Source organism: Zerene cesonia, chromosome 20 (assembly GCF_012273895.1).
Source record: "Zerene cesonia ecotype Mississippi chromosome 20, Zerene_cesonia_1.1, whole genome shotgun sequence".
In the NCBI taxonomy this organism is placed as follows: Eukaryota; Metazoa; Arthropoda; class Insecta; order Lepidoptera; family Pieridae; genus Zerene; species Zerene cesonia.
The window spans coordinates 6,324,544-6,343,969 of record NC_052121.1 but is presented as its reverse complement, the minus strand read 5'-3'; the positions used below and the strand labels follow the sequence as shown (position 1 = coordinate 6,343,969).

At 33.5% G+C, this 19,426-nt stretch overlaps 1 protein-coding gene across 1 annotated transcript in view; it reads left to right on the top strand.

Moving 5' to 3' along the window:
• LOC119834989 (BMP-binding endothelial regulator protein) overlaps positions 1-19,426 on the top strand; it is a 39,451-nt gene that overhangs the window by 16,350 nt on the left and 3,675 nt on the right. Inside the window, exons 3-7 of the mRNA XM_038359568.1 lie at positions 3,091-3,191; positions 12,946-13,216; positions 17,330-17,539; positions 17,709-17,953; positions 18,066-19,210. Of these exons, the coding sequence (XP_038215496.1) occupies positions 3,091-3,191; positions 12,946-13,216; positions 17,330-17,539; positions 17,709-17,953; positions 18,066-19,157 (1,919 nt within the window). The 3' untranslated portion in view covers positions 19,158-19,210. The remainder of the gene's footprint in view (positions 1-3,090; positions 3,192-12,945; positions 13,217-17,329; positions 17,540-17,708; positions 17,954-18,065; positions 19,211-19,426) is intronic.

The following is a 19,426-nucleotide window of genomic DNA, read 5'->3' as shown; positions in this document are numbered from 1 at the left end:
ATTATGTTTTAGGAAACTCGAAACTTGATAATAAAAATAGTACACGTATAATAAGAACACGCGTAGTGCATGCTGCTCTTGTAATATAATCTAGTACGCTTTGTGTACTGCAATTTTGCCGAATAATGTACCTATACTTCAATATTGATTGGTCATTGGTACCATACTCATGCTTTCGATGAATGAATACTTTAAATCATTTTACACACGATGACTACGGTATCTAGGTATAATTGAAATTTCCAAGACCTTTTAATTCAAGCATTTATCATACGGGTAAGATACCCGAATCATTGTTGAACAATATTTTTTTTTTAAATAACTTGTATGTATGTTATTAATTAATATTGTCAGTATATAATTTATAATATTATAAAATTTTATCAATGTACTCATAGGGTGTAGTCCCTGTTTCAATTTATTGCGCATCCTGTTGAACATTAATTCTTAAACGATGAATACGAATAGTTTTGATAGATAGTGTTTTTTTAAAAAGTAAAATACACTTCCTAGGTCTCGCCGTGAATAAAAATTATACTTATGAAGAAAATTTTAAACTCATCAGCAATGCACAAATGAAAGATTTGTATGACATAGAATAAGCTTTTAAGAATGAAAATTCCTCTGTCGTATTTGCTGGTGGCATGCTATCATATTTAATTTGTGTGTATAAATGAACTACCACATTGTATATCAGCTGTTACACAAAATGAACTCGTAAATCCTAAAACCCTTTAGTAATGCCGTAGTCTAATTTATTTTACCAATATAATAGCAGGAAGAGTGATTGACATCTAACGTTTTATGACCACTCATTGGCCACTATATCACTTTATCGAAAGGTGACAGAATTATGTAAATACTACCTTAAGTTAACTCAGGATTGAGCTTGAATAATATTTGAATATTAAAGGTGTATACAATATATTTAAAGGCCTTTTTCTGTTCCAACAGCCGGTCGGCGAGTAGAGCCGGTTACATAAAATGTGTAGGTACGGGTCTCGACGGGCGACGGTTGCACAAGCGAGGTGTACCGTGACAATTCTGCGCTTGCGCAACTATTGAACGGAATCCCATATGCATAGATCACATCGTGCTCCATCGCACCTGTCCTTGTATTAAATATTTGATTTTATGATTGTTGGTATAAATTTGGTACTCGGGTTTGGATGGATTAATAGAAGCTGTTTTCGTGATAAAAGATTAGAGTGCACACTTTATTTTCTTATTATTTCCCAAAATTTTTGAGGAAAATTATTACTCCTTATATTAAGTCGCATGTATAGCTTATTTTCCTACATATACTACTACTTCTAACATTATGAACACGAGAGTTTGTAATATTGCATGTCTGGATGTGAGGATATTATCAGAATGTTTAAGTGACTCTTTCACACAAAAGCAGATGAGCGGATCTATGAAAAATTTGGTAAAGAGATAGATTATTGTATGGATTAGTACATCGGCTCCATTTTACCCGGGATCTACGCGTTGCTACGGCTATTTCAAAATTTATTAAAATAATATAATAAAAATAAAAATAGGTCCTACCTTAGGTTTTGAACATTAGAAATCTCTCTATATATCATTACAATAGTTAATTAATCCAGAAAGAGTTATTTGTTATGTAATGTGTAAAACAACACAAAAATAAACTTGAAATACTACAGTTATTAGTTATTATTCCTATTAAATTGTCAGTTTATAAAATAACTTCCTTGCTTGTTATTATTAAAAGCGAATATATAATAAACATTATTCTTCCGGATGTTTTGTTTTATACTAATAGAAAATGATAAGCTTGTGCAACAATATAAATAAATAACACATATTATTGATTCGCCGTTTGCGTCTAGTTCACTGGTCTATTGACTATTCTCTACAATAACCTTGACCATCTTGTTGCTATGCGAGATGGAAACCGCCGCATTAAATTATAAATAAAGTAAATGACAATTTAGATTTATAGTTTATTTTATGTTATAAAATATTAAATTTTTAGCAACATGTAGTGATCACAAACACGCGATTACATTAATAAACGTCCGTGTGTATCTGATATTTGACATCTGCGGAATGTGTTCATAGTGTTTGAGTGAAGCACACATTAATTACCAAAATATTTACGCAGGAGTTAGTAACCGGTGGCGCCCGTATCGGTCCGGTACGTAATAAGAATGCGGATCCGTGGCTCTTAATCAAGGTAAATGATCGACCGGCCGCGCAGGGAAATAAAGTTGTATCATCTCTATGAAAAGAAATTCACTTATCGCAAAAACGTAATCGTTGTTTTTGCTCGTTGTTTGGCTGACGGTTGACATATTAATTATGCAATATGGACTACGTCACAGAGTCAGAGTTATTAAATAGTTCTACGTAAACTGAGTCCAAAGAGCTAATCCGTAGTAGATTTTTATTTGGCACTGAATAACTTTTAACTCCTTTATAGCAAGAGGCGTCGCGGCGTCTCTTATATATTTTTAAACGCATTCTAATATAGCTTTCTTTTTTTATACATAATATTTTTTCCTGGAATATCTATATCATTAGATTTTTCTAATTTATGCCTCCTCTTCCTTTATATATGTCTGTTATAGATTTAGCAATAAAGCACATTCACTGAAATATAGATTTTCATTTCAAGGTTGATTATTGAAGATTACATTTTGGTAATGATAAAAAAAATCTCATTTATCCCATTACACCTATAATAAATACTTGTTTAACATTTGAATTTTAAATTCATAACGAAAGCTGTTCCAAGGAATACATGGAAAACAAACATTGAATTTCCTCTAATAATTAAATTCTTCAATATTTAAAATATAGTTTAATACAATAAACAAGTTTCGGCCGCAATAGGCCAATAACAAATATATATTTAAACCTGTCACCTATTAAAATTATTAGGAGAATTTAAAGTTATTTTCCATCTACATAATTTAAGTCGTTTTGAACAATTAAAACATCTCTATTATAAAAATAATGCGCAGATATTGTGAATTGAAAATGGATCTACATGGATGATGTATGTTCTATTTAGGAAAAAAGAGGTGATTATTATATTCAATGTATTTTCGTATGTTGCAGAAGGCCAGCGGGCGGCTTGCAGCAACGAGGGCGACCCCGTTCGCCTTCAGGACGCGCGTCTTGAGCACGACTGGAGCAGCTGCTTCCGTTGCATCTGTAAGGTATGCGATCATGTGTAAGACTATCACCAGCACCGATACAGTGGGCATACGAAGAGAACGTTATATTACTTGTGCAAATATGTAAACAGCAACCGTCATGTGTGGGGTACATACAAAAGTAGTTTAAGAGTCCATCGAGGACAAACAGTGTTTCACGTAATTTATATATGTTAAGATTATTCGTGCTTGTAAAAAGTCAGCAGAAGTCAGCTTTTTGTAATCGAAGTTAGTTAAGAAGTGACTCTGCCGAGGAATTATAGACTAAAATGACACTTAAAAAAATAATAATGTAGTTACAAAAATACAATTTTGTTGTTTCAAGAACATTAGCAGCGTCACAGTATAATGTGTATAGAGAGGTAGCATGGTCATGATCTTACTGAGATAAAGAACAAACCGGGTTTCAAGTTCATTAAGGAGCCTGTAATGTTTAAATTTAAAATGCAAACATAGAAATAAAATTAAATATCTGTACTACTACACAATTAACAAAACTATTTATTGTTATTGATACATATTCCGCACTCAGTATGATTACAAACGATGTAATAAGTACATTGTCATTACTGTGAATATGTTCCATGAATATGTTTGTGCAAGTTAGCTTAGTTTACAAGCCATATATAAATATTTATATGCATTGTAGTTTTCTCTACGAGTTGATCGATAATCCTGTAGGCTCTTCACGCCTATAATTGTCTCTGAAGATCTACTTAAAGAACGTTTGTATGCAACCACGGTAACCACTGTCAGTATATAAATTTATCACGCACCAAGTAAGGAATTATAATTCTAACTCACACGTGCGACTACTCGCACCTTGACAATGAACAATAATTTGATAATTGACCTTCGAAATTTCTGGAAATCCCCAAAAACGTAGAATAACTATGTTGACATAACACTTTTGCACTTTAGCGTAAAATAAATATCTAGCAAATTATGCTTGAATTATAATTCATAACACCTTTTTACTTTTAAATATTCATTATATACCTAACTGCGATGGAGATAAAAGTGTTAATTAAGAATATAAGCGGATGACGCCACGTATGCTGATGAAAAGTTACCATCATATCATAAGGAATATTCATGTATGTTACATGAATATGTCTTATGATATTAAATTACATCGCTGATAATAAAAATTACATAATCGCATTAAGATTGAAATCAATCCTCCGGACGGATTTAACGGGACACAAGTGCGGATGTGAAAGTATGGATCGAAAATATGAACTTGCGAAATAAAACATCGGCTATAATTGTTCAATTATTGTGGATATGTATTATTCATAGGCTTGAGTTTTTAATGATAAATCATTTATTTCTACACTCATTATACTAAGTAATGTTTATACATTAAACATTGAAGTTAGCATAGAGGCATGGAGGCCCGTAGAACTTAACTTTGTAACGTAAAATAGTACACATCAGTAGATTTCACTTGAGTTTCTTGGGAGTAAATATTAAGAGAAAATATCCGTATCTGAAATTTTACCGTGTATATTTTTGTATGTATTCGTAATTGACACGCGTGGTTGTCAGTTGGCACAGACAGGACTTATACTTGCATGCAGATAGTTATGTATGTGTGTGTGGTATTTCCCAGTCGATCTCACCTCGTCGGATGACTTGCGCGGAATTCGAAAGCCCATCGCGAGATTTATCGTTCATTCTGTATTAAAATGTATATTTTCTTGCCTAATGGACTTTTTTGTCGCGTGCTACATAACGATGCTCAAATAACTATGCAGTTAATGAGATTTTTTGTAACACATTAGGTTTTGATTAAACATATAATGTTCAATTTCGTGAATTTTTACTTTGTAGAGTTTATCAGTGATTTGTTTGTAAGTCGAAACCTAGTAGGGTTAATGCGGTATGAGTAGGTTTAATCGATTCTTTTAAACGAAGGCTATGTTACCGAAGATCAACAGCACGTGCGGAGTGTGGTGGCATCGAGCTGACCCCGAGGTATCATTAGCCTTTTTATGCAGTGAAGTAACCGTTCGATAGTATCTCGCGGCTACCGGTCACCGCTTATTTTAATGAGCCATGCCATTTATCGATGAAACGATTACAACTCTGTCTCGAATCGATTGCTGCTAGGCTTATAAATGAGATTTACGATGTAATAGAAACTTTCCTATGTGGTTGTGTTTCTCAATAAAAAGATTTTATGTTAATACTTAGATTAATAATTTAATTATTTTCACAAGCATCTTCATTTTATTGAAATGGGTAATCTTAAGTTTGGATACAAAAAGTTAGATAAAAAATGAAAACGTCGAAAACGTATGAGTACAGAGAACACAATATTAGTTGGCATTGCGTAGATATGAAGTATACGATTGCATCGAAGTGTTGTTCCAAGAAACATGTAATTAAAGAAAAACAAGCAAAGTACTGTGTAGCAGTCGAACAGTAATAACGTAGCTAGGGATCCTTTATGACAGTTTAATTGAATCGCGGCAAGCAATTCCTAGTGTTAAAGATAAAGCTTTGATGACTTATAATTAAATATTTTGCACAACTCGCTATTTTTGTTACTGGCCGTATAGTCTGTTAATATCCCATAAATTTTATTTTATAGTCACGAGAAAATTGCTGGGTCCTGTAATATCATGTGTAAGGTTTACATCAGCATAGTTCTTTATTTACTTGTTCTATAGACTTCCTAATGCTTATTTTTTAATCTTAATGCAAAAATTTATAATGTTTCCAAGATCGTGAAATAGTAGAGCCGTGTTTTGACTCGTAGAATATAAGGCGTGACATAGGATAAAGTTGAAAACATAATGGGTGGATTGAGTGATGCCGTGGCTGGCTCCAAACGTGAAAGTGGGTAAGTGGAGAGCGAGCAGCACAGGTGCCGGCAAGGCCTTGCCGCGAGCGCGCGCGTGGTATGTGGTCGCACCGGTTCTTCTAGCAACGTTGATTTTTTTACACGCCACACATCAAACACTGTTCGTATGTTTTACTATTATGCAAAACATCGGGTCGATGTTGCTATCGTAAAATATTCTAGTTTATCTAATTGTGGCGTTGAAGAGCATATTGAAATTGTATTGCCTTCTTCAAGTAGGAAGAACGCTAAAAAGCCTCATGAACCACGAATTCATATAATGATTTGTTAGTGTACCATTTGTTTCTCTCGTCCTTATTCAATAGTCGTAGAGATGGACTCTTTAGAAATTGTTTTTACGTAGGTATGTAATATAGAAAGCGGATATCATAATGTTATAAATTCTCAGCATTTATAACGTTTTTACAAGAGATACAAGCGAATTCCGAGAAAATAAGCGCGTGTCGCGGACAAAAAATTATGTTGTGCTCTCGTCATATACAGTGTGTATTAATGACGGCCTTTAATTAAACGATATACACTACGTGCTCAATTTTAAGACGTCAGCATGCGAGTCGTTTCTTTCTAATGGACAGAGCAATGAATGGCGCATTGGAATGAAAATAGTTCAAGTCCTATTAGATTTAGCTTTTACACAGGCGCCACGCGTGCAGGCTGCGTGCGCGGCCCACGGGCGGCCTTGCTGTCGCACCGGGATCATTTACTTGCCTAGATACAATTACAGCTCGCACATTTTCATTTAATCGTATATAATTAGCAAACCGTTTCTATTTGCTATTAAAGCATAATTGACACAATTTTATATGTACGTGTTGTAGTTACTTTGATTGGTTTCGTAAACGTAGAGGAAATGTTAAGAATACTTTTTATGTAATCGACTTTATACAGAACACATGAAAATAGTTGCGTGACAAAGTTTGCAAGTAATTCAATTCGATTTCCAGCAACAATGAAAATTATTTATTTTTAAATGAGGCCATACTAAGTTTCATATTTTAAAATATTTCCCTACACATAAACTCCGTATTACTTAAGTACAATATCATTGAGAACAACGGAAAACGTTGGCTGTTAATTTTTCACAACGTTCCGATATTATTTAATTGAATTTATATCTTTGCTTTGTACTCATTGTTATATTATAATAAATTCATAATTATCATTAGCCGGATGCAGCGATCCCCAAGGCTACTTAAATAGAAATATACTAATGTAACAATATTTTCCAAGTTCCACTTCGATCGATGGTAAATACGCTTACATATTATTTATTTAAAGAAGGTATAAAAGCAATTCCCAGAGTTTATTGATTTTATTGTCAAAACTAGTAGGTATCAACGCTGAATTAGATGCAACAGTATCATTAAGGTAATTAATGATGCATTAACATATATTATGGAGTCTGAATTTTATAAATTATTTTTTAAGTATTGGTATTTGGATGAGATCAAAATAAATTATATGTTATAAATAAACCAGTAATTATTGATATCGTCAGATCTCGTTTTTCAAGGGGCAGGTCTGTTGTACTTTTCCCAATACATTTAGTGTTGCACGTTGTAGGAAGTGAAAATTCATGGACATTTCATTGAAACGCTGCGTGTTTGTGTTTAAAGTAATTCACCTATGTGGGCATAGTGAAATGAAGGATTGGACACAATTATTATTAGTAGATCGTGGATTTTGCAGAACTGGTTGGTCGCCGTGTCCCCGAGCAGTCTGTGGTACGCGCGATTCATTATGTAAATTAGGAGATAAAGTACATTTTAAAATGAATATTATGTTAACGTTTACTATTAATACGGCATTTCGAAGCATGCTCCACAGTGGCATGTAAATTATAAATGATTATACTGGTATTTCATTTTTGAGAAAAACCTTATATCATATCATGTTGAGTAATAAAATAATTATTTAAGACAAATAGGTACTTGTATAATGCTTTAGGAACGTAATCGTTCATGGATTATTCTTGTCAGGTAATTACTTAAATAATGTTAAAATGTGGACTCAAAAGAGTGTATATATAAGGTGTGTAAGTATTTAACGTTTAACGTTTTTTTACTAATTAAAGCAACACATTTAGTCTAAAAACAAATTCAGATTTTAAAAACAAAATTTGTATATAACGATAAAGTAATATTTGAACATTTGTATGTATTTAATTAGTGGCAAATTAATAATTTGAACGGACAACGTCAAGTACGAACAGTTAAATTGTAAATACATAATACCTACATGCGTTTTAGGAAGTTGTAAATTGCGTAAAGGTCCCGGAAATAATATATTTTGTCCTCCGTTATCATTTAAACGGGAAACTGGGTAAAGATTGCTTAAACCATTACACAATTATTTGTATTAATGGTTTCGATTGCCTGCTTATAAGGTCAATAGAGTCTAATAATAAAGAGGTAGGGATTAATACTATAAACAGAACGAAACAAGATCGAAAATTATATTAAAATGTGAGTCAAAACGAGATAGATGGAAATCTTAAATAAAATCAATTGTTAAAGGAATAAATATGCCGATCAAAAACAGAATTTGCTAATCAATAATTTCCTTTTAATCAACTGCATGAAGCATGAAGGGAGATAAAATATTTTAATAATTAAAACTGAATAACTGTAATAAATGCTATCAATTTACCTACTACGTATTAATTACATTATCAAAGTAACTTGTCATTGAAGCACTAATATAATTTAATTAATTTATAGTATAAGATAAATGACCGTGTAATACGTAAACAATGGAAATTTTAATTGCAAATATGTCTATATATTTTTATTGCGAAAGATCGGATCGGGGAGAAAAGTCAACTTAAAAGTTTATTGACCGCTCGAAAGATAAGTGCATTAATTGATATGAACAAAAATAATTATTTTGTCATTAATAAGCACTTATTTGTCACATCAAATTCAATTAAATTTTTTTTTTTTAATACAGCAGTATTTTTTTAAAAAGGATATATATCAGTAACGTTCAATTGCTCCTCAAAATTATCCACTGTTCACTCATCGATGACAAATCGAAGAACGTGATCTCACGTTGAAGCTATTAAACTATTGATAACTCAAATTCCGTAGACAACGCGACAAAGAGATAAAACTTTATTAATGCTTATTTGTTTTCGATGCATTTACGTATTATGTATTTATTACTGCCCGTTATATTCGCACAAGCGTTTTATCTGTATTTGTTATACATTTATTAGATTAATTAAATAAATACCATAATATTCTTGTGTATTTTGTTTAAAATAACTTTGCAAAATCAGCAGTCAATAGACATATCATTACGTAAGAATATCATTGTCTCTTTTAAATGCATATTTTCTGATAGTTAGTGTATTAAAATAATCGTAATGTATTAATGATCGACTTTTAAACTAGTTTACATTAAAATCTTTACCCGCGGCACATTATCGGAAATTAATGAGCAGTAGACTGATTTAGGCGCATTTTATTTGTAAAATGTTACGTAAATATTTCGTTCGAGGGCTACATCAAAGCGCTGCTCCTGAAATTCGGTTGAAATATTGAAAAACAATAAACAGAAGAGTCAGTAAGTGACCTCGAGTACGTAACATGTATAACATATTGCATTAAAATTGGGCTAGTGTATTTTTGTGCCTTACTCACGTAATATCACGAGCTTTTAGCATCACTACATGTAATCGGGCCCCTGTCAACTTAAGGGCTGTGGTTTATTCTTCTTAAGATATTAAAGCATATTTTTTTGTCGAAAAATAAAATAAAAATATCTTAATAGTAATAAATAAGTCAGTAAGTATTATTTAATGTTTTCTCTAATTGAATAATTGTAGGTGTATGGCTGAGTCAATCGTTCACCTAGAGTCTAGACGGTGATCCCTTATTTGATATGAGTTCAATAGAGCGAACAGAAACGTTTATCTTTTTACCTTATCTTATTTATATAATTATCAATCTATTCAACGCTTCATTACAGTTGCGACGTCATTATATAGATTGTTGTTAAATAAATGTGGGAGACATTGCATGCAGGAGTTGATCACGGAATTGGGGCAAATCACACTAAGATTTTGTTTGACGCCGTTCTCCTGTGGGTGTGTGGTAGCTTCCCCGGTGCGAGCTGGCCCAATTCGAGCCGAAGCGTGCTCGACTCCCACTTTCGGTAAAGCTGTTTTCTTAGGATATAATATATTAAACAGGTAGCTACATCAGAAGCAGATACCGTGCTGAATAATTAGAATATTTTGATAACAAAGCCTGTTATCACAACACAAATGAAGATGAAATGTATTTTGTAGTAAAGTTATTTGTAAGGTAGAAAATATTGGTACAAATTATTTATATGGTTATACATTCCACAATTCTCGTTATTTTATATATAGCCAATTTTATGCGCCAGTGTTATTTGCCGCCTATTATAAAATTATGAGATGGTACTGCATATTAATTGTTTATATGAGAAAGTCACTAGAATAAATGTTTACTCCCAACTATTTCCTTTGCTTGATGCATTTATCACGTGATAGATAATTGCGGATGCTTATGCCCGGACTTTCTACCCCTCAGGAAATATCTACACATTTGCTTAAATCTCCTTTAATTTAACTATAGCGAAAAGCTGATGTTATCGTTCGGAATTCCTGGGTTAGGTACGATCGTCATTATATTATAGTAATATTGTTTAAGAGTCACGCGCATACCTTGCCTTTACGACCACAAGCGAAGGCCAAGTGGCCATCGCGTGGTCACGGTCAAACACAAATTAGGACGCCGTACTATTTGGTGTTAAAACGTCTGATAGTGTACAGATTTAAGCAAATATTAACTTCTAATATTGATTGTCTGCGATACTATTGATATCTTGGATTCCTGACTTGTTTAAATATTAAATAATATATTCGTGACTGCGTGAATATGTTTGTGCAGCGGTCGAAATAGCGAATCATCGAAAACCGGAACACTGTACTGACAATAGTAGGTATATATGACCGTTTAACATAATTTATCTATTTATTTTCTTAAATTTACTACGATAACATGCGTGGTACTATCGGAAGTAATGTGAATTAGAGAAACAATTTCTAAAGTTCAGTGTATACATTAAAAATCCAAAATTTTCATATGTTGCTTTGCAGTTTTCTAAGTTTGTAATAAATAAATAAATATGTAAATAATGAAGAATGCTTGAATGCACGAAGAAAGCTTATTCACTCATAGCCTTCTTCATAATAATTATTAATTTAATAATAATTAAAATGCCAAATTGTATGTGTAATTTGGTCCAACTTAAGATATAGGATAATTTTTGTTTCGATTAATTATCCCAACAATTTACAATCTTAATACTTTTTAATTATTACTCAGCCACAGCAACGCGTGGCCAGTTCTGCTACTATATACTATATACTTATATACTTATAAAACGGTCAACGGTCTTCGTTATTAAATATTTAACAAAATATAGTTTCAACTGTCAATTAGAAAATATTAGAGCTAATAACAATATTAATGTAGAAGAGATAGTCGAATTTGCATTTGCAATATTCAACGAGTAATATAACAGCCAAAATTTGAATTAAATAATAATATTAAAAAGGGGAAAATTCAATATAAGCTGGTGGAATAATTAATGCTACAGGAATGCGGCTTTTGTAATACTCGTGGAAAAAAACAAATACTCTGATATCATGTATAGATTCAAATTCCTTATTTTGAATACAATAGTGTACGCGTAGGGCAATCAATGCCCATTTGATTGTAAAATGAATCAGATCGGTCGCAAAAATGTTACATACCTACGATGGATTTTTCTTCCGAGAGGTCAAGTTAAGAACTTCTTAGGAGAAATCTTAAAAATATATGAGAATATTATATTTTTATATCTCTTTAACCACACTGCGGTTTATGTTAACCATAATTGCTATACCAACATATTTGTAATAAAAATGAAGGCTATAACCGTGAAAAAGCAATTGTAACTTTTGACTAACATATTTGTTTTTGAATCGACAAAAAATTTTCAAGTGTCTACTGTTGATATAATTGTTTTTGTCCAAAATAATTGTTATCAAGTTATGTTGTACTGTTAAGACTAATAATTGCAAGATTCATTTGCCTTTAGCAATTCCATTGTTTGAACCTATGTTGCATATCATGGAATAAGAATGGAAGCTCCTCAATTTCTGTTATTTTTTGTAGGATTCAAATATCTTATATTAAACATGAGTAGAAAAAAACCAACGATATTTTACTTGTGTATTTTAGGGAAAATAAAGAATTTAGTACTTCTTTTATTTTCCGCCTATTTTGTGGTAATAACTAGTTTCACACATTGCAACAATTTACGTTGAATTTATTAAAAGATCATGTAAAAGTTTACAAGTTATCAAATGTCAAGTTGTCTGGGCAGTAATTAAGCAATTAAGAAGCAATGCTGTCTCATATTAGTCATTAACGCTGCCAATTGGCTAAACGCCTACTTCTCTCTATTTAGTTAGTTCTCACATAAGTATTAATGTATTCGCTTCAACTTTCAAGTACAGTCGCGTTTATGATAATTATAGTGAATAAACTCAACTTGATGCATTACAAACATCTAAGTACTATCCATCCTGTCATTAACATTCTTCTTCCTTAGGAAACCTTGCAAATCGTTAAATTTTAATTACAGAAGAAAATTATTTTAAAATGTTAGGTTCAAAAAAACAGATAATAAATTAAAATTCTGGGATAAGAATAAAAAGGCAAATTCAAAAGATATTGTTAAGACGTGACTGACGAAATAACGTTACGTAACGTAACTTTTTGTCACTAACGTAACGTAACGTTAGTGACAAAAATATCGCTTCGGGCAATGATGTTTAAAATAACGTACAGCTTTACATTACAGAACGGTTTCGTGGAGTGCCGCAAAGGTACTGAGGAGTGTGGCCCAATGGAAGATTGCGCGGTGGTAATGCCACGGGAAGGTTGCTGTGCCCGATGCAAGGGATGCTGGTACAATGGCACAGACTACGCGTCTCACACGGAGTGGGTACAAGATGGAAAGATTTACAGATGTGAAGCTGGAGTCGTCACTATTTCGCGACCCCAGTGCTATGCGCCGTGCGACAACCCTAAGCACCAGCGGCATACGCACTCGAATTGTCCTGTTTGCGACGGTAATTATCCTTGATTTGAAATATTGTTAATCCTAAAGTTTAAAATGTTTGATTACCTACTGGACTAATGACTTGTATTAATTACCTGGAAAATTAAATACGTGTTGCGTTCTGCTCAAGCTATGAAACATTTGTAATTACGTAAATGTATGCAAATTATTAGCTGCATATATGGAAAGTGACCCTACAAATAGGTTTTTTTCCTCCTTTATGTATATAATGTTGAACGAGCGGTTTGTGGATGAAGTAAAGAAATTGTAAAATGCCACATTTGTATGGTATGATTCCGAGCATATTGGTATAGATCTCCCTTAAGGTAAAAATTTTATGTGTTGTTTGTTTGGTCACTCTTAAAGAAATAGTCTTACTTTGCAATGCTGATAATAAAAGCGTACAAATTATCATGAGTACAATAATAAACGTTATTATATTTGGTTTTGAAGTAACTTTTCAAAGAAATGTGTAAAATAAGCAATAACATAAATTGTTTTCAAATGACCGTATAAGTTATTAAAACGTAATTGATTTCTTGCCCGCGTATGGAGAAACTTTATTCGAAGAATAAGAAAACAAATAACGTAATAACTGCAAAGCGCGCGGTCCCTATTACATGCTGCGTTTTCCTACACAAGAATGTACACACACATTCAAGCAGTTATAATGAAACAGTTGAGAGACTGCGGACTGGCGCAGGCTTGTCTCACGGGGCGCCCACCCAGACGATGGAGCGGCTAAAAAAGCCCTATAATCCCATTCAAAAACAAACACGCCGACATGCGAACTCAATAAAACCAAAAGGCTAAGCAATTTACGTCGGCTCCCAAACTTTAACAAGATTAGTAATTCAAAATCAAATAATAGTAATTTTCGAGATGACGGCACAGAATTGCTTTTGAAAATGGCCGACACATTCCAACCTATCGTTTTATTGCTTGTATACTTTATTCATTACACGTAGTCAGTTGAAACAAGAAAGAAGTAAGTTTATGCGTTTATCGCCATAGTGGACACATTTTAAATCGTATGTCAGACATTTAAATTTGTACAAGGCTATTCAACAAATTTCCGTAATTTCACCGAAAACTTACAATTATCGAATGAATAGCTGAGATTTATTCAAGTAAGAGCAAAATATAAATATTAAAATTAACGCCCGTGAAATGTTCTAGACGTGTAGCAGACGTTAATTGTCTGTTAAATGATAATTGGTTTCTGCGACTTATTTATACGGGACTAATCAAGGTGATGGTCAATACAATATATAAATTCTTATTTATTATGATTACTATAAAAAGTATAATACAAGTAGGTTGCAATATTTCGTTAAAACTTGGCCGCAGATCGCCCACGGTGGGTGACAATAGCATAAAACGTTCAAGATGTTGCGTAGTAGACCTTCAGACAATGGACCACTTAACTATAATAATTTGTCCTGCACCTTTATGCATATTGCTATCGGACAATTTATTGATCGAACCATTATTTATTATTATTAATCAAACGAGAAGGGCTCTTATTTCAAATGCTGATGGCTTCTATATGTATAATCGATATATTGCATTTGTTAGTCGCAGGTTTGTTTTAAGGATCTTATATTATATCTTGGTACATGAGTGAAGTATTCTTTGAGTTTTAAATATGTATTGCATGCTACAACAAATTAATTATCGTAATAAAATAAGTCAAAAACATTTCGTTTTCATATAAGGCGAACGCATATTTTTAAACGTATTGGTAAAGACCACCCATCTTACCATCTCTATCAGTGGACTTATAAGATACTGACTCATTTCAGGGACTTCTCTTGCCCATCCAAAAACTAAATAAGATCTTGTTATATTCACAGGGGTCCATTAAAATTATATACATTAGTGGCGTTCTGAAAGTCTCCCACGGCGTTGTGTCTCTATTATTGACCATAAATCAAAAAGTTAACAACCTACTTAAAAGGTTGAGTCGGGTGGGTTTTTGTTCGAGTCTCAAAGCGACCGACGTCTCTTTGGCTGCGAGAGCGCTGAGGTTTGCCCTCTGTTTGTTTTACGATCCCCACGGTGCATTAAGATTTTTGTTTCTCTTACATCTTATTACAGCCTTATCAGCATGGGAATGCCTTTTTATCTTGTTGCCCAACAAAAACTCACGATCAGCAGAAATGGCATGGTCGTGTATTGCCTTTTTGTTTTTATAAATATGTACAGAAATTTAATCGTGTATTTCATTCCACAAGTATCCTTTTATTAAAAGAAGAACGGGTATGTGTATGTAGCAAGATATCAATAAATGCTTTCAACAATACAAAGAAATGACGATAACAATTGAAGTGGGTTTGATTTCGTTTGAGTGACATGCTTTATATTTGTGACAATACGTTTATTGTTGTGTAGCTTCTATATCTTTATTGCGTAAATTATCGTTAAATATAAAATAATCTAATCAACATATTTATTTCGTTAATCAATTCAATGCGTATAGCTTAGTAGTTAAGAAGTTTAAATATTTTTTCGCAAATATATTCAATACAAAATAAAAAAGGTTTGTTCAAAATTACGGTACAATTAGTATTACCATAGGTGTATCAACATAAATAAAAGCTAGTCGATTAACATTCATAAATCGTTCAATGTGTGATCGTTATTATTGAACAAGCCCGCGACAACGACCCGAGAAATTAAAATAATTATCTTGTGATATTATACGCTAGCTACGTGGAACGAATACATAAACAGAATTACATAACTATGGTACTTAATGAGGAAGAGGCCAAACGTTGCGGTTATTGTGATTTTTCACATACAATTGACATTGCAATAAAAATATGCGTTGCGTAACCAATTGTTGTTTAATGTATGATTGGTCGCTGTCCCTAATTAACAACAGCGTCTTTTAAATTGTTGTCTCATATAATGTTGTACAAAACAATTTGATGCATTTATTGAATGTCAGATATCTTCAACAAGAACAGAATGTCCGCACTGTATCTGGTATATGTGGGACATAATATTATTGAATAACTGTGAAGTTCCACTCAAGAGTCTTGGACATGTTCTCAGACTTCTGGCCAACGATGAATGCTTAATTGTTTATCTTTAAAAGGACAGGGTACTTCGCTTTGTCGTTTCTATTTTACGATAGACTCTTGCCTGTCTTCTTTGTCACGAAATAATTATGCATCGACGCATGGTGGTTTGACATGCCGAACATCTTTTACGTACTTGTGTGTGTGTGTGTGTGTTCATTGTAACAACACACGATTATTAACATAGCCATTAAGTGTCCTATTATATTCAAACTAGTATCTCGATATTGCATAACTATAATATTTAATATTTCAAGCACGCATTAATTAATTTTAAATTATTGCGGTTGTGTCTAGTCTGCAGTGAGGCTTGTATGTACAAAATATCTATAAGGCATTCCTCGATGTATTATGTTTGAAACTGCGTTTACAGATTTTGAACTTGCAATGATAGCCACAAAATGAATGGTATTTTTATTGTTTTAATTTCCTAAAGCTCGTATAATTAGTATACCTGTGAAGGTAAAGGTTGCCTACAGGCGGTCGGGCGCGGTGATCGCCGTGTGCGGCCGCGTATTCCTTATTCATTAGCTCCTTGATTGATTCATCGTTCTCAGCACCATTTTATTGACGCAACGACTTTTTTTAGTATTCTTAGATAAATTTGTATGTTGCTTTATTTACTCTTAATTCACTATTTCGATTATTCTCTATAAATAAGTGTATCGATAGTGAAGTTATTGTATTATTGAGTTCATAATATTAGATTTTGAACACTTTAGATGACGAATTAAATTTATGTTAATACTTTTTTTACTGCTATTTTTGAGGTTCTATACATAGTCTCTTATTATTGCTTATATAATATTTTATACAAGGTAGAAGGTTAACGATATAAATTGATTCGAATTCGTATCGTAAATTTAAATTTATATCATGATTTGCGATAACGAGAGTACGATGCAGATATTAAGGTATCTTCTTGTTACCAGCTTTTACACATTTTACGATTAACTTGCTTTAAATTTAAAACATAAAGTTGTACATTTATTAGTTTTCCTTTCGATTTTATTATAAAAAATGTCTTATAATTTCAGAATGCGTGATCAATGGGCAGCGTGTATGGGAAGGGCGTGATGTTCGTATTCCAGAAGAACCTTGTTTGTCATGTCGATGTGTGCGTGGAGCTCTGTCCTGCACCAAGCGGGCTTGTCCCGTGCTGCCGTGCGTGAGGGCACAGCAGTTCACACCAGCTGGTGAATGCTGTCCACGCTGTTCTCATCCTACGTCGGATAAAATTTTACCAAGTAAGTTTAGTTTATTGGTGTAGGTATATGTCTTAAATAAGCTAAACTTTGGGTTCTATTTGTCGTAAAACATACTCCTTCAATACAAGAAAGTGTCCCAATAATTAATTATTTAACAATAAATAATACACTTCTAAAATAATAATGCATGTCTTTCTCTTAATTCCAGCGAGTTTTCTGCCAAAGCCCTGCATAATTGGTAAAGAGTATCACGCGCACCTGAGCAAGTTCCAAGTAGACCCCTGTACCGATTGCACGTGCATGAACGGGACATCAGTGTGCTCACGACACACCTGTCCGGTGTTAACATGCGGGACACGCGCCCTGCCCGTCCCACCTGGTAAATGCTGCCCGGAGTGCCCCAACATTGAGGAAGCTAAGGCTGCCTGTATAGTTAGCGGAAAAACTTACCAGGTGAATATTTGAAATTCTTAAATATTCTTATAAAGTTACAACATGGAACGAAAAAAATAATAATATATGTCTACAAACTAACATTATAATATTGAAAAATTACTTATTACAGGATGGCGAAACGTGGCAATTAGATGCTTGTAAGTCATGTGAATGTCATGCTGGTGAACCAAGATGTGCTATGGAACGATGCCCGTCATTAACGTGCCCACCCGACCAAACACTTAGACAATTACCTGGACAGTGTTGCCAGAAATGTGTAGACATTGACGGTATTTGCACCGTATTCGGTGATCCACACTATAAAACTTTCGATGGAAAGTTTTATAGTTTTCAGGGATCCTGTAAGTACCAATTAGTTTCTGATTGTAAGAATCACACATTTTCCATAAGAATATCGAACGACGCTCGAAATACTTCACATTCCTCGTGGACTCGGACTGCAACTCTTCGCATTGGATCTACCAAAATAAACATGGGAAGAAAAATGCGGATAAAAGTGAATGGACATAGAATATCATTGCCTCACAACATAAACGGAATAGCCGATATAAGTCGAAGCAATGGATCTGTTATTTTAAAAGCTAACATTGGGTTGCAATTGCTATGGGACGGTGACGGATTCTTAGAAGTTACAGTGTCTAGTTCATACAAAGGGAAATTATGTGGTTTGTGCGGCAATTTCAATTCGATTGCTAGAGATGACATGCGGACTAGAGATGGAAGGCTCATAAGTGACACGTGGAGATTTGGTACTTCTTGGCGAGTAGGAGGACATCGCGCTTGCACTAGACGCCAAGAGCGGCCGGGAATGAATACTCGTTGTAGAGCATCTAAACTCACTAAAGCGCGTCGTTTATGCAAGGCGTTTGAAAACCACGAGGCTTTTTCTGAATGTGGGGCAAAAGTGAACCCATATAATTATAAAGAAGCGTGCCTGTTGGATGCGTGCAGTTGTTCAGGCGTGCGTTGCCACTGCGCTGCGTACAGAGCGTATGCAAGGGAGTGTACACGAGTGAGTGCAGAACCCATGAATTGGATGAAAGCTGTGTGGTGTGAGGGTCCAGCTCCAGCTTGGCTACTACGCGGAAGGAAGGGTCGTAATCGTGGACCGAAGTCAAAGGAACAAAGCTTTCTAGAATTGAGCACGATACAGATTCGTAATAATAGTCGTGTCAGACCACCTCCGCCAATATTGCATTAGCTGACCAAGGGCGACAATATTACTAGTCAAAACTGCCAGTGTGGTAATGTTAGGTAAGATTATTTATTATTTATTACCTAATATGATTAAGCAATAACAATTTATCAGTTGCTTACATATGTTATATTCTAATATTTCCATACATTTAATAGTTTGATACATTCAGTAAAAAGCCTCTTCAAAATATATATGTTTATGCCCAACGTAAATTACTAACAAAATCAGGGATTTAATTATTTATTGATAGTTTCATATTGAAATGTAATTGA